At 54.7% G+C, this 14,581-nt stretch overlaps 1 protein-coding gene across 8 annotated transcripts in view; it reads right to left on the reverse strand.

Moving 5' to 3' along the window:
• Positions 1–486: 486 nt before the first annotated feature.
• Positions 487–14,581, reverse strand: part of LOC114484886 (uncharacterized protein C16orf96-like) — a 15,957-nt gene continuing 1,862 nt past the window's right edge. For 3 of the 8 annotated variants that reach the window (XM_028484125.2, XM_028484123.2, XM_028484124.1), the window contains 3 exons: positions 13,052–13,296; positions 11,553–11,655; positions 5,400–6,402 (listed from right to left, as the gene is read on the reverse strand). In XM_028484125.2, coding sequence (XP_028339926.1) covers positions 6,014–6,402; positions 11,553–11,655; positions 13,052–13,282 — 723 coding nt within the window. In that variant the 5' untranslated portion in view covers positions 13,283–13,296 and the 3' untranslated portion in view covers positions 5,400–6,013. Of the gene's footprint in view, positions 4,112–5,238; positions 11,656–13,046; positions 13,694–14,581 lie in introns of those variants that run through there. The other 5 variants (XM_028484129.2, XM_028484127.2, XM_028484128.2 and 2 more) reach the window with 5 other exon arrangements.

A 14,581-nucleotide genomic window follows, 5' to 3' on the forward strand; every position in this document is an offset into this window, starting at 1 on the left:
TCATCCCACCACCACCACCACTTTCTCCCCTAGGTGTCCATATGTTTGTAGTCTACATCTGTGTGTCTATTTCTGCCCTGCAAACCGGTTAGAAATCTGTTTTCTAACAAGGGCCCCAGGCACAGCGGGAACTGGAGCAGGAGGGGGCAAAGGGCAGGGCTGGAGCTTTCCAGCAATGCTGAGGCCCTGCCAGGTGTGAGCATCTGAGCATCTCTCAGGCAAGCAAAGGGGGCAGGAAAACTCACTCAAGGGGGGCTAGAGGTGGGCCCACATAGATGCCACGTGACCCACAACTCAAGGGCAGCACAGAAACAGAACTTCAATTTCCCCAAATCTGGAGTCTCAGAAGCAAAACTGAAGGAGTCAGTAACCACCTACTACACGTTCAAGTGTAAACTGGCTAAAAAGCAAAGCTGCTGATGTAGGAACAGAAGAGTCACATTTACAGCCATCCTCAGCTGTCCACCTCGTTTTATACATATTAGTGTATACATGTCAATCCCAATCTCCCAATTCATCCCACCACCACCACCACTTTCTCCCCTAGGTGTCCATATGTTTGTAGTCTACATCTGTGTGTCTATTTCTGCCCTGCAAACCGGTTAGAAATCTGTTTTCTAACAAGGGCCCCAGGCACAGCGGGAACTGGAGCAGGAGGGGGCAAAGGGCAGGGCTGGAGCTTTCCAGCAATGCTGAGGCCCTGCCAGGTGTGAGCATCTGAGCATCTCTCAGGCAAGCAAAGGGGGCAGGAAAACTCACTCAAGGGGGGCTAGAGGTGGGCCCACATAGATGCCACGTGACCCACAACTCAAGGGCAGCACAGAAACAGAACTTCAATTTCCCCAAATCTGGAGTCTCAGAAGCAAAACTGAAGGAGTCAGTAACCACCTACTACACGTTCAAGTGTAAACTGGCTAAAAAGCAAAGCTGCTGATGTAGGAACAGAAGAGTCACATTTACAGCCATCCTCAGCTGTCCACCTCGGGCACCTCCTAGGAGCTGCCTCAGCAGCACACAGAGAAGACCAGCCTTGTCACCTCAAAAAAAAAAATTAATAAATAAATAAAAATAATTAAAAAAAAAAAAAAAGTCCAGCCTCTGGGCTTTGTCACCACTAGACTTGAGCTCCAGATCACTCTTTCCAAGACTCCATTGTGAAAACACCATTTGCATCCATGAGGTTGCTGGAAAGAATGTGATTGGAGCTCTCATTTCTGAAGAGGGGACATGGCAGCACGTGGGAATGGAGGCCTGGCCTCCCCAGGTTACAAGCGGTGGGTGGGCCCTTCAGGTCTGATGTTAAATGATCAGGGCATGGCTTTCTTAGGGGTTTGCAGATTCACAGGCCTCTGATGTGTGCTGTTGGGCTTGATTTGTCAGCCAGCACTTTAAAATCAGGAGAGTTTACAAGAAAAGCCTCACTTCTGGCTTACCTTGGAAAATATGTAATATCTGGACCAAGTTCCCTTAAGGCCACAAATGGCTGAAGCTGACCACCACGGTGGGGACATAGCTCAGCCTGTCCCTGGCCAGCCTGCCACTCCTCTGGCCACCATGGACATGTGCATGTCCAGAGTCTGTCTTGCATCTGCTGGAATCTCTGAAGGGGATTTGCTCTTCATCAGGAGCACCTGTGGAAGTAAATGTCCTGCTCTGTGGCGTGGCAGGGTTGGGGGTGGGGACCTGGGGCCGGGGGTGAATGGAGGCTCTGAAATGCTTTCTGTGGGCAGGCAGGGCTCCTCCTTCAGAGCTTTAAAGAGAAGGGCTTGTTCTGGGATTCCCTTGGATGAAGGTGGATGCTCCCAGGGCCGCTGAGAGCCCCCAGGCCTCTCTGGGAACACACTGTGGCCACTGCAGAAAACCACGCTGCTCCGGAGACTGGCCCCCCAGCCCAGCGGCGGGCAGGGCCGTTGTGGCCCTGGAAGTGTCTGAGGGGCTTTTTATAGCAGGACTCATCTGAGGACAGATGAGGGTTTTGACTCCAGCCCCCTCCACGGGAGGGGAGGGGAGGGCCCACTTCCTGGAGGCCTGTCAGTGGCGCAGCACGAGGTGCTGGGAGCCTGTTGGCCGAGTCCTGCTCTGCTTTCTGGGCCATTTCTCATCTTCTGGGTAATATGAGGTGTAAATACTGGGGAGCTCATTTTCTATGGATCCTGGGGAAGCTATGAGCAAGAAGAAGAAAGGGGAGAGAGAAGAGAAGCCCCTCTCTGGAGGTTGTGTGCGTGTGTGGAGGGTCTCTGCCTAGAGCTCCCAAATCTGTGGAAAGTCAGGGGTCAAGCCAGCCAAGACGGTGGTGCCAGGGGGACCTGTGTGTCCCTAAGAAGTCCCTGCACAGAATGTCCTCCCTCCAGTGCCTACTGGGGGCCTGCTTTTGGGTACTGGTGGTGCCTTTTACCAAGGCAGATCATCTTGTTTGGGACACGTTTGCTGTTGTCAGTTGTTTATACCTTAGGGTTAATGAGTTTGTGGTCTTTGAAAGGAAGAAAATGTTCAGTGACCCTTTTACTTGCATCGGTGGGTTGTGCGGCTGGGTTTGGGGGTGCAGAGCAATCACCACGCTGCACCTCAAGGCAGGACCCTCTGCTTGGCAGCAGGCATCTCATTCGTGCCCCTCATACCAGGCAACAGCCCACATGCTTCCCTCTCCACATGACCGATTCATCTCAGTCTTTTGTGTGTTTGTTTTGTTTTGTTGTGGCCGCACCACATGGCTTGCGGGATCTTAGCTCCCTGACCAGGGATCGAACCTGGGCCCTTGGCAGTGAAAGCCCGGAATCCTATCCACTGGACCACCAGGGAATTCCTTCTCGGTCTTCAAACTGAAAGTTCCAGGGATCCCCTTCACTCCCAGGCAGACCAGGATGGTTGGTCACCCTACTCCTTGTCCAGCTTGGCCCTGCCACTGTGTCCCAGGCCAGGAGATGTGGTCCGCCCTACAGAGGAGAAGCCTGGACCCAGGGCCTCCAAAAATTCCCACTCTACTGACCCCATCCCTTGTTCTGTCTGCTCCCCAAGCACCTTCCCCTGCTGGGATGGGGTGGGCCACCCTTCTGAGCAGCAGCCCCAGGAGTAGGTGCAGTACCTCCCTCCCAGCTGCCAAGACCTGCAGGTCCCACCCCCAGGGCTAGAATAGGCGAGCCTTGTCCTTGGCAAAGATCCTGCCTGCACCTCCCACCTGGGATCAAGCCAAAGGTTGGCTTCCCTACCAACCCCCACGGGGGATAGAACTGTCATCTTCAAGATGGCTCCTGGCTGGCTGCAGTTGGGTTCATGGTTCCCCCACCTTTCAAAGCACCCAGGAGGCCTGTCAGTATGCAAATCGTTACACAGTGACCTACTTGGGTCTTGCTCCTCGCTCCCTGGGCTGCAGGAACCCACTCAAGTGCTGATTCCATTGGTAAATCTGAGAAATGGGCTGGGCAGGCAGCTACGAGGGGCTGAAAGAGCAGGGCTTGGATGCCTGTGGTTCCACACATGTCAAGGCTGCAGGAGACAAGCCTGACCACACCTGACATGGGCGCGTCCCCAGGAGCCCCCACCTCTCCATCTGCCTGAGCCCAGGCCACACCTCCTTTTCCTGGAAGTTGGACCCCTCATACCTGTGTACAGCACCCACCCAAGAAGTACAGCCTTCTGGGCAGGTGGCCAGAGAGCTAAGGCCTCATTGTGTGACCCTGGGCAAGTCACACCACTGCCCCTCCCACAGGCCCGTGATCTGCCCACCACACAGGACCAGGGCCACACGGGGCGCTTTGCCACGGGGCGACCAACGTGATGGGGGAGGGAAGGTTTGTTGTGATTCTCTGCTGAGACTCAGCCACGGTGGTTCTGGACAGTGGTTCTGGGAGGCTGACCCTGGGCTGGTGGCCCGAGGAAGGACTGGCAGGTCCACCCACCCATGTGGGATGGGCAAGGCCTCCCCTCGCAGAGGGCATGGGGCCAGTCACCCTTATCCACAGTCAGAAAAGTGAAAGATTTTATTCTGGGGAGAAGCTGACAAAAATACTCATCTGTGATATGGGGGTGGAGCCAGGGTTGCACTGGCCAGTATCCCCCAAGGCGGTGTAGGTCACCTGGGTCAGGAAGAGCTTGGACTCATTTGGACACAGTCCTGGGAGAAAGAAAAGAGAAGTCAGGAGTGGTTGCAGGTGAGGAGCAGGAGTAGGGGGAGGCACGGCTGGGGGACAATTGGTGGGGAGGGGCAGGCACGCAGCATCCAGGACTCCTTTGGCTGCTGGTCCAGAGGACCCTCCTCCATGCCAGCACCCTGGCTCCCCCAGGGCGGACCCCCGGGCAGCTTGCCCACTCCACTCCCTGACTCGCTCCAAGAGCCTCTGGTGGATGTTGGGGGGAGCCATGCCCCAAAACCATTCAGAGGGAAATTTTTTTTTTTTTTTAGTCTTTGTGTAATGTGATAGAAGTATCAGAAGCACAGAAAGGGTAGAGGGCGCAACTGGACAACCTAGGCGGTGGAAAGGGAGAAAACGCGAAACAGAGGGAGAAGGAGGGACCAGTAAACCGTCTAAGGGGCAGAAACCACGCCAGGCTGCAGGACCCGCCAGGCAGGCGTGAGCAGGCCGGCCTCTGAACCCCAAATCAGGATGCTTTGACACACACACACACACACACACACACACCCCAACGGCTCGTCCACCAAGTGCATAGGCAGTGAGCGCGGGAACCAAAGAGGCAGAAAGACGCCAAACAGGACAGAGCGGTCATGGAGGATTCCAGGGCCATTGCTCCAAGTGCCTCATGGATTAGCCAGAATTAAATACAAACAATCGGGTTCTTTAAATATCCAACTCATAACAGTAATTAACTGGTGGGAACAATCAACAGACAATAAAAAACCATGCACGCAATAAAATTTGGTTCCCATGAGAAAATTGGTCCTGGTAGAAATAATGGTCCTCAAAGAAAATGGACAGTGGCGTTAGCTGTAATTGGAACTGATTCTGATAAAATCATTTCAGCAAAATAAAAAGGAAAGTGATTGTTTTTAAAACCACTTTGTGTTGTATTGAAAATTGGTCAAGGAATTAAATTGGTTTAGTGGGAAATTCAATCTAGAAAGCTGTGTTCTCCATGAAACGTAGCATGAGAAGGATTGTGTTACGGGTATTTACATGAGAGTTAAAACAGCTACTGGATCAAAATGAGTCCCTTACGGAGACCCTCCCCTAAGTCCAGGGCCCCTGCACCTTCCCCAGACTAGGCTCAGGGCAGGGTCTCCACCTGCTGGGGGGAGGGGGCGACGCTGGCACTGCAGGCTCACAGCTTGGTGGGCTCCTTGGCGGACTGCATGCCGGCTCGGGACTTGAGGCGCAGAGGCCTTGGGTGCCCGGCAGGCCCTGGGGCCGGCTGGGGATCCTGCAGGGATGGCATCAGCTGTGGCAGCAGTGGCAGGGGAGGCAGAGACGGAGGCTGAGCTGGCATGTCGGCTGGGGGCCTGAGGCAGCTGAGCCCATGCTGGTGCGGGGGGGCAGCCTGCAGGGGGGGGCAGGAGAGACCCATGATGTGTCCCAGGAATATTCTGGAGAGAGGCTGGCCCGATGGGGTCATCTTCTCCACTAAGGAGAAGAGAAGCCCCAAGACTGGAAGTGCTCCACCTCTGCTCACCCAGTCCAGGCACCTGACACTTCCTGGGTTTGGGGGGCGGCCCAAGATAAATGAAACCAGAGGTGGACACAGAAGTGGAGCAGGGCAGCTGAGAGGACACAGGACTTGGAGTCCAGGATCTGGGCTTCGGCCCAGCTCTTGCATTCCCCAGTTCACGGTCGTGTGCCTCAGCTCCCCCACTTTAAAATGGGCTAGCTGTGCCCACCTCAGCATCCCGGTTAACAGGATAAGGACTGGGTGAGATGAGAAGGGAGGAAGTGCTTTGTATGCTGTAAAGTGCTCTCAGATGCCTGGTACGTGGTGATGTGACCAGAGGAGTCATGAGCTCAGTTGCCCCCAACTTGGCTCACGGGCCCTCAGCAGAGAGGCCCGAGGGAATGAACAGGCTCCCTCATCCCACCTCTGTAGCCGGCTGGACCCCAGGGCACAGACACCTGGCTTGGGCCCCAGGGATGACTCCTGGGCCAGGAAACCTGGCTGAAGGGTAAAGGTGGAGCCCAGGACAGCTGGAGGCCCCGGCCACGGTGCTGGGTGCCAGGTGGGGGCCACTCGAGGGATCTTCTCTAGCCCAGGTCTGGGCAGGGCAGGTGAGATATGGATGAGGTGGGGAAGGAGAGCCCCAGGCTGGGACTAGGGGCCCAGAGACCCTGCCAGAATCCCAGCTGGGCCAGGGAGTCGGGGGGCAGGTACTCACAGGGGTAGATGGCACCAAATAAGGCACTTGGGCGCGCACCCTCACCTCATATGGCCTTCGAGCTGGGGGATGCGGAACCTTCACAGCTTGGTGGAAAGAAAGGGGAAGAGACAGGAACTCGTGGGGGGCGCTTCCAGGGCTCTGCCCCACCCTGGAGGCCCTTTCACTCCTGTGGGACCTGCCCTGCTGCCCCCGCCCCCCCACCCCCTGCCACATCTTCACACACCCAATCCCCACCCAGTCGTGCATGGAAGACCCTTCCTCCCTCCCCACCTTTGTGAGTCTAGAGCTTCTAAAGGCTGAGATGTCAGAAAAAGGCTTTTTGAAAGTAACTCAAGACCAAGGAGGAAAGAGACATTATTTTAGCATGAAAAGATACAGGTGACATGCTGGACAGCCTGACAGTTCTTCAGCTATTCCCACCAGGACCAGGACACCACAGTGCCCCACCCTACCTTCCTGGCCTTCATCTTCTGTGCGTGCACATTTTTTTGAGGTAAACTTCACATAAAATTAACCATTCAAAATGAACAATTCAGTGGCATTAAGTGCATTCACAAGGCTGTGCAACTGCTGTCTCCATCTGGTTCCAGAATACTTCATCACCCCCAAAAGAAACCTGTACCCATGAGGCAGTCACCCCCCCATTCACCCCTCCCCTGAGCACCCAGCAATCGCTAATCTGTTTTCTGTCTCCGTAATTTGCCTGTTCTGGACACATCATGGGAGGGGGGTCACAAAATATGTGGCCTTTGGAGTCTGGCTCCATCCTTCACTTTTGAACCCAAGGCGTCCCTTTCTCCCTGTCCAGCCAAGAGTCACCACAACTGGCCATCCAGACCAGAGACCGCTGTACGAGGTGGGAGCATGCAGGGAAAAGAGGCCATGAGAGCAAATATGCAGGAAGGACAGGGCGGGTGGTGTTGGGGGGTCGCAGATGGCTGAGCAGGGCACCAGGTCTGGAGTAGATGGGCCAGGCCTCCCACCTGGGACGAATTACAGGGGCACGAAGCTCCTTCCCATGCAGGACCCCGACGGTTCCTTCTGCTTGGACGGCTGTGTCCTTCCCTGGCTGTCTCCTGACCTTCCTTTTCAGAGAGTCCTTCAGACCACATGCTCCACAGGGACTACCCCCCGACCCCAGTCATTCTCTCCCCTATTTCCATGTTTCATCTTTTTTTTTTTTTGGCCACACTGCACGGCTTGTGGGATCTTAGTTCCCCGACCAGGGATTGAACCTGTGCCCTTGGCAGTAAAAGTACTGAGTCCTAACCACTGGACCGCCAGGGAATTCCCCATGTTTCATCTTATTCACTCGCTGAACTTACTCATTTCATTTCACCATCCTTCGTGGAGTAAAAACTCTAAGGGGGCAGTAACTTTACTTTGACCTCACCAGGTCTCTCCAGTGGCATCCAAAACACACCTGGTACCAAGGAGGGCTAAGGACTGACCGGCTGAGTGACCAGGGCCATGTGGCAGCAGGAGGTGCCGTTCAGCTCTCCCTTTAAGAAAGAACTCATCGTTCAGTTCTGGGGAGCACAGGGAGCCGACAGCCTCCACCTGTTAGCACTTGGGGTCTGTTAGCATCTCTGGCCAATATGGGAGCACAGGGCCTGGCCATCTGCTGGGCAGTGTTTGCTTGGAAGGTCCCCACTGGGCTGGCCTGGACTTTATCAGGTCTGCACACTGTCTGAGGGTCTCTCTGCCTGCTCCCTCCCTTCCTCCTCTTTGTTAACGCCTCCCCATCCCAAACCTATTGCATTCCTAACTCTGTCTCAGGGTCTGCGCCCTGGAGGACCCAACTGACACAGGGGACCACACTGATTCCCCATTAGCCTTTGGGATCCAGGTAGCTTGGGTCATGTCTCCTGAACCTGAGGTAGGAACGACCTCCCATGTGCTTTGCAGGTTCGGGGTAAGAGCAAATGCTCAGTTGAGGATCACTCCCTGGCCCCAACTCTGATCACCGGTTGGCACCTGCATCCCTGCACAGGTCAGAGGTAGGACCTGCCAACCAGCCAACCAGTGAGACTGTCACACTGCTTCCCTCCAAGGTGAGGCACGTGAGCCTGGGGTACAGATTCAAAACCAAGACCCAGTGAGGCCTGGGAACACAGCTCTGAGCCTGCACTCTCCTTGAAGGCCCACAGACACCTTGGATGCAGAGGCCCAAACCCGAACTTGCCACCTGACCCCAATATCTGCTTCTCCCACAATCTCCTCCACGGCTTTCCCACCTCTGCAAGAGCCAAAAGCCAAGCAGCTGGGAGGCTCCCGATGGGAGGGGACATTTGAGCCCTGGCAGATGAGAAAGTTTCCCCAGGGATTCCAGGCGGAGCACACGGCACATGCAGGGGCACAGACGGGGGTAACAGCGTGGATCATTGAGAGAGCAAGCAAGCAGTTCTGGGAGGCTGGAGGCAGGGAGCAGATGAGGCTGGGGCGGGGAGTGGCCAAGGGGCCCTGCAGACCAGCCAAGGAGATCGGACTCTGGGGACAATGAACCCCAAGACATCCCTGTCCTAATCCCCAGAACCTGTGACTATGTCACCTTACATGGCAGAGGGGGCTTTGTAAATGTTATCAAGTTAAGGATCTTGAGATGGGGAAATGATCCTGGATTAACTGGATGGGTCCAATGTAATTGCAAGGTCCTTATGAGGGGAGGCCAGAGGGTCAGAGAAGGAGATGTGAGGACAGACACTGAGGTCAGAGAGATGCCCTCTGAAGATGGCAGAAGGGGCCATGAGCCAAGGAATGTGGGAGGCCTCTGGAAGGACACGGAATCTCCCCTTGAGCCTCAGAAGGAACCAGCCCTGCAGACACCTCGATCTTAGCCCTGTAAGATTCACTTCCGATTTGACCTCCAGAACTAAGATAAAGTAAACTTGGATAGTTTTAAGCCCCTCTTTGTGGTAATGTTACAGCAGCCATAGGACACTCACCCTGCCGGGTTCTGAGCGGGGGAGGGGCCTGGTCAGGAGCATGTTTGAGACCATTCACTCAGTGCTGGTGAGGACGGTGAGGCTGGTGAGGCATCTCCCCCTCCATCTGTGCCCCTGCTGCCTCTGCCTACCTGAGCCCTGCCTGTACTTAGCCCCACTTCCATTGAGACCTCTCTGGAAGTCCAGCCTCATGCTGGGAGCACTGCTTACTAGGGATCAAGGGCTCCTCTGCCCGGCCTGAGATCCTGACCACTGTGCAGGCATCAGGAGGGCACAGGCTGGCTAGATGGTCCTTGGTGGCCCTGTGGGCAAAGGATGGATGGATACATCTGGGACCAGGCTGGACCTGGGAGGGGGACTCACATCAGCTACTTTAGGTTTAGATACTGAGTGTGTTTCGAACTAGAATTTTCTTTTGAGTAAAAAATGAGCAATAAGACAAACTGGTCAAAAGATCCAGCCACAGGCGGGTTTCGAACTGATTCCAATTTCTAGTTAGACTTTGTGGCCCTCAAGCAGGATAAAGCAATTGAGGCATCCTGATCTACTCCTGCTTAGCTGCATGGGTCTGGAGAACAAACAAGCCCTGGGGAGAAGAGCCCCTCGCTCTTGATGACAGCCCTGGGGAGCTGGGTGGGGACGTCATCCGATGGATGACTGGAGACGAAGGTCGGGTCTGTAGATCACCCTGACCCCTCCACCAAGGGTGGGCTCCCGGCAAGCGACCCTCACCCGCTCATCTGTGCAATGCCTCACCAGCTGGTGCAGGGTGAGAGGAGGCAGTGCAGGGCCTGGCAAGAAGTTGAGCTCATTAAATATTGGCCACCATTGCTGTTATCCTGCCTGGTGATGCCAGGGGCCCAGCCTGAGTCTCTTCTCGACAGCATCTGCGTCTGGGGGCATCATCCAGGTAGAGCCATTAACACTGCAAGGGCCACATCCGTGCCCCAGGGGGAATGCAGGGTTCAAGATGGTGACCTGCACCCTGGACCAGGGCAGGGGCCTGTAGTGGGTTGAATGGCAGCTGCCCAAAAGATGTGTCCCCCTGGAACCTGTGAATGTGACCTTGTTTAAAGAAAAGGTCTCTGCAGATGTAATTAAGTGAAGGATCTTCAGATGAGGGCATCTGAGTTAAGAGACAGAAGAGGAGACACAGGGAGAAGCCACAAGAAGAAGGAGGCCGAGACGGGGATGATGCAGCCACAAACCCAGGAATGCCTGGAGCTCCCAGAAGCTGGAAGAGGCAGAAAGGATCCTCCACTAGGGCCTTCGGAGGGAGCACGGCCCTGCCAACACCTTGATTTTGGATTTCTGGCCTCCTGTACTGTGAGAGTTAATTTCTATTGTCTTAAGCCGCCCAATTGGTGGTCATTTGTTGCAGCCCTGGGACACTAAAGCAGGGTGCTGTCCTCTCTGTCCAGAACACCCAGGAAAAGAGTCCCCTTTCCTTTGCTTAGGTGTCTGGTGGTTGTTCTCAAGTCAATGGAGGCAAAGTGGGGTGAGGAGGGACACCATGGGTGGAATTTAACCCCCTGACCACTCTGTGGCTCCTGGACCAACCCAGTAGGGCAGTGTGTGGAACCCCTCTTCCCAGAGAGGGGTAACCTCAAAGGGGCAGGCAGAGAAGGTATTGCTGGCCCAGTGCTGGAGATGAGTCCCGGGGTCCCCAGTCGGAGCCAGCTGGAGCCAGGGCCTCGACACTGCAGTAACCAGAGCAATTCATTCCACGTCTCCCTCTGGCCCAACCCTCCCCAGCCCGTGACAATTAGGACATAGGCCTCCAGTCTGTCCTGGCGTCCTCCTCATCACGCCCAACCCCAGCCCGATCTCCCCACTCCAGGTAGACTCACCTTCCCGAGTTCCTAAGTGTGCCTGCCTTCCACCCGCCACAGGGCCTTTGCACTGCTATTCCCTCCCCCTGGATCACTCTCCTCCCACGTGATCCCTTCATCCAGCTAAGCCTTATTCCCTTTTCAGAGGCCTAAGGACAGCAGTCTAGGACCTCCTACTTGAACCAGTGTCCCTTGTCACAACTCTCCAATCACCACCCAGCATTCCTTCTTTGGGGAGGCCATCCAGTACCCCTCCCCAGCATCCCTTGTCACAAGCTGTCCCAGTACAGTGCCTGGCATACAGTAGGATCCCATGTTTGCAAGTGGCTGTGTGAGGAGCCCCCAGTCACGGATGTTGCTGGCTCTGGGCCCCACCTGCATCACACTGGGCCTCACAATGCCCAGCAAAGGCAGGACACGGGGCAGGGGTGCCCAGGAAGGCCTGACGCTCCTCACCTGCCAGCTTCTTCTCTGCGCCGGTCAGAGGCCGCACCCTGTCCTTGCTGTTCATTCGGCCCTTGTACAGGATCCCGTCCACTCCCAGGATGTCCACCTCGGCCTGTTGGGCAGCCCGGGCCCCGGGTAAGGGAGTGTTCACAGAGGCAGCAGGGCCTGGCTTCCCCCAGGGTTGCCGACCACCAGGGGCTGCAGCCTGACTCATGGAATCATAGTCCAACAACTCGGGATCCCCGTAGGGGTAGATTGTCGACAAGTTACATGATTTGAAATCAAGGTTGGCATCATTTCTGGGGCCGTCACCCCAGTCCTGCTGGGAGCCCAGCGAGTCCAGGCTCCCCTCCAGGGCTGCAAGGTTCTGGAGCTTCTGCAGCCACTGCTGTTCCCTGGGGCAGGGCAGGGGGGTCAGCAGCCACTTGGAGACCCCTCCGCCCCAGAGGAGCCTCAGGTTGGGTCCAAGGGCCTGGCCAGTAGCGAAGGAAGACTGGAATTTCTTCCAGCTTCAGCTTGGGTGATGCAGCTGGGCAGGCCTGGGCCCTGCTGTGGATACAGACAGGCACCGTCGGGGCAGAGGGGAAAATTGAGACCCGTGTTCTCCCAGACCTGGAGCCCTGGTCTGTCCTGCCAAGTGCAGGCTCTTAACCTCTTTCTTATTTTTTTTGCCCAGCATGTGGGATCTTAATTCCCTGACCAGGGATCAAAGCGGCGCCCCCTGCAGGGGAAGCGCAGAGTCTTAACCACTGGACTGCCAGGGAAGTCCCTCTTAACCTCTCATCCCAAGAGGGAGTCAGGCGAGTGAGGGTGGGGGCACCAGGCACAGGTCCCCATGTCCCTCCCCTTCATGTGGCTGTGGATGCTATTCAGCCATCACTCCCCACCTGGCCAGATGCACCCTCGGGCCTGGGGGCCTGGGAGCCAGAAGTACCCATGAAGCTGTGAGGTGTCAGGGGATGAGGGGCAGGGCTGGGGCCCAGGGAGCTAGCCGTGGGCACAGGAAACCTGCAGGTTTAGGCGCCAGAGTCCGCCACTCACTAGCTGTGAGACCTCGGGCGGGTTGCTCAAGCTCTTTGAGCCTCGGTTTCTTCAACTGTGAAATGGGATGATAGCAGAATGACCTCAGAGGTAAGGTGTAAGGATTCAACGAGGTCAGGTCTGTCAAAGAGGTTGGCACAGTGCCTGACCAGCCGCAGCAAGCCCCACGGAGGACCCAGGGTCATGACTCACTTCTTCCAGCTGGAAGCAGGCCCATCAACCCTAGCTCACAGTGGGGTGTAAGCTTTAAATGAGAGACTCTCCCTCCCTTAACAGTTCTTGGCCCATGACAGATGCCCGATAACCTGTCCGTTCCTCTCCCCATGAGCACCTCATGTGCCCGTCTGCAGCCCCACCACCCAGGATGGCTCCCCCGCAGATGGCTGCAGTGCCCCGGACAGCCTTTGCATCTTGGAACTGGAGTTTGCGTCTCTGTTGGTGCCCGGACCCCCACCTGCTCACCTCACCTGTTGCCACTGCAGGTACTCGTAGCTGTTGGCACTGGCCGGCCACAGCTGCGACAGCAGGCGGGCACTGCGGATGGTGATGAGTTGCCTGTGGAGGACAAGAGCTAAGTGGGAGGTGCATGTGGCCAGCAGAGGGCCCAGCTCCACCTCTTCCAGGAAGCTCACCCTCAAACACGGCCTTCCCTCTAGAAAGATCCACAGCATGGGGCCACCATCCTCTTCATAAATCATAAAGAACAGCTGTTCTGAAAATAAAAGGAAAACCCCTGAACAGGTGAGTCCTAGAAGTGGGATGCAGGCTGGAGGTTGGCAGGGGTGGGTGGAGGGGGATGGGGAATGATTGCTTATGGGCACAGGGTTTCCTTCCGGTGGGTGGAAAGGTTCTGGCACTAGATTGAGGTGGTGGCGGCACAATATTGTCAATGTACTAAATGCTCCTGAATTGTTAACTTTAAAATGGTTAATTTATATTATGTGTATTTGACCTCAGTACAAGAAATAAAAATAGTAAAACATCAGCCTTCAGAGGAGCTGGAACTGTTCTACATCTTGATCTGAGTGGTGGTTACCAAGGTGTGTACACATGTAAAAACTCATCAAGTTGTAAAACAAACGTTTATATACTTTACTGTATGGATGTTAATTAATCCTCAATAAAAATTTAAAGTCATGCATATTGTCAGCATTTTAGAAAGTACAGAAAAACACAAAGAAATCACTGTAACCACTGTAATCAAATATTTTGATATGTGTCCTTCCAGTATTTTTCCATGTTTATGGTTTTTTTTTTAAGAAAAATAGGATCATAACACACATCCTACTTGGTTTTCTCACTTAAGTTACTGCAAACATTTTTCCAGGTCATTAAACATTCTTTTGCAACTATGCCATCCAATATGGCAGCCACTGGCCACATGTGGCTATTTAAATTAACGAAATTTATTTTTAAATTGTTTAAATTTTTATTTATTTATTTTTGGCCACACCGTGCGGCATGTGGGATCTTAGTTCCCCAACCAGGAATAGAACCCGTGCTCCCTGCAGTGGAAGCACAGAGTACTAGACCACCAGGGAATTCCCCATATTAACTAAATTTAAATAAAATTTAAAATTCAGTTTCTCTGTCTCATTAAGCCATCTTTCAAGTGCTCCACAGTCAAACGTGGCCAGTGGCTACTTCACTGGACAGCACAGCTATGGAACATCCCCCCCTCATCTCAGAAGGTTCTACGTAAGGCCTTCCTCTACGACTTGCCTTATTGGCTGATGTGAACATACTGTGACTCACTCACCACTTCAGGTTGTTTCCTTTCCTCTTTCTTTGAAAAAAAAAATTATGGGGCAGGGAGGGATATATTAGGAGCTTGGGATTAACATATACACACCACTATATATAAAATAGATAACCAGGGCTTCCCTGGTGGCGCAGTGGTTGAGAGTCTGCCTGCCAATGCAGGGGACGCGGGCTCGTGTCCCGGTCTGGGAAGATCCCACATGCCGCGGAGCGGCTGGGCCCGTGAGCCATGGCCG

This window comes from Physeter macrocephalus, unplaced genomic scaffold (assembly GCF_002837175.3).
Source record: "Physeter macrocephalus isolate SW-GA unplaced genomic scaffold, ASM283717v5 random_131, whole genome shotgun sequence".
NCBI lineage: Eukaryota > Metazoa > Chordata > Mammalia > Artiodactyla > Physeteridae > Physeter > Physeter macrocephalus.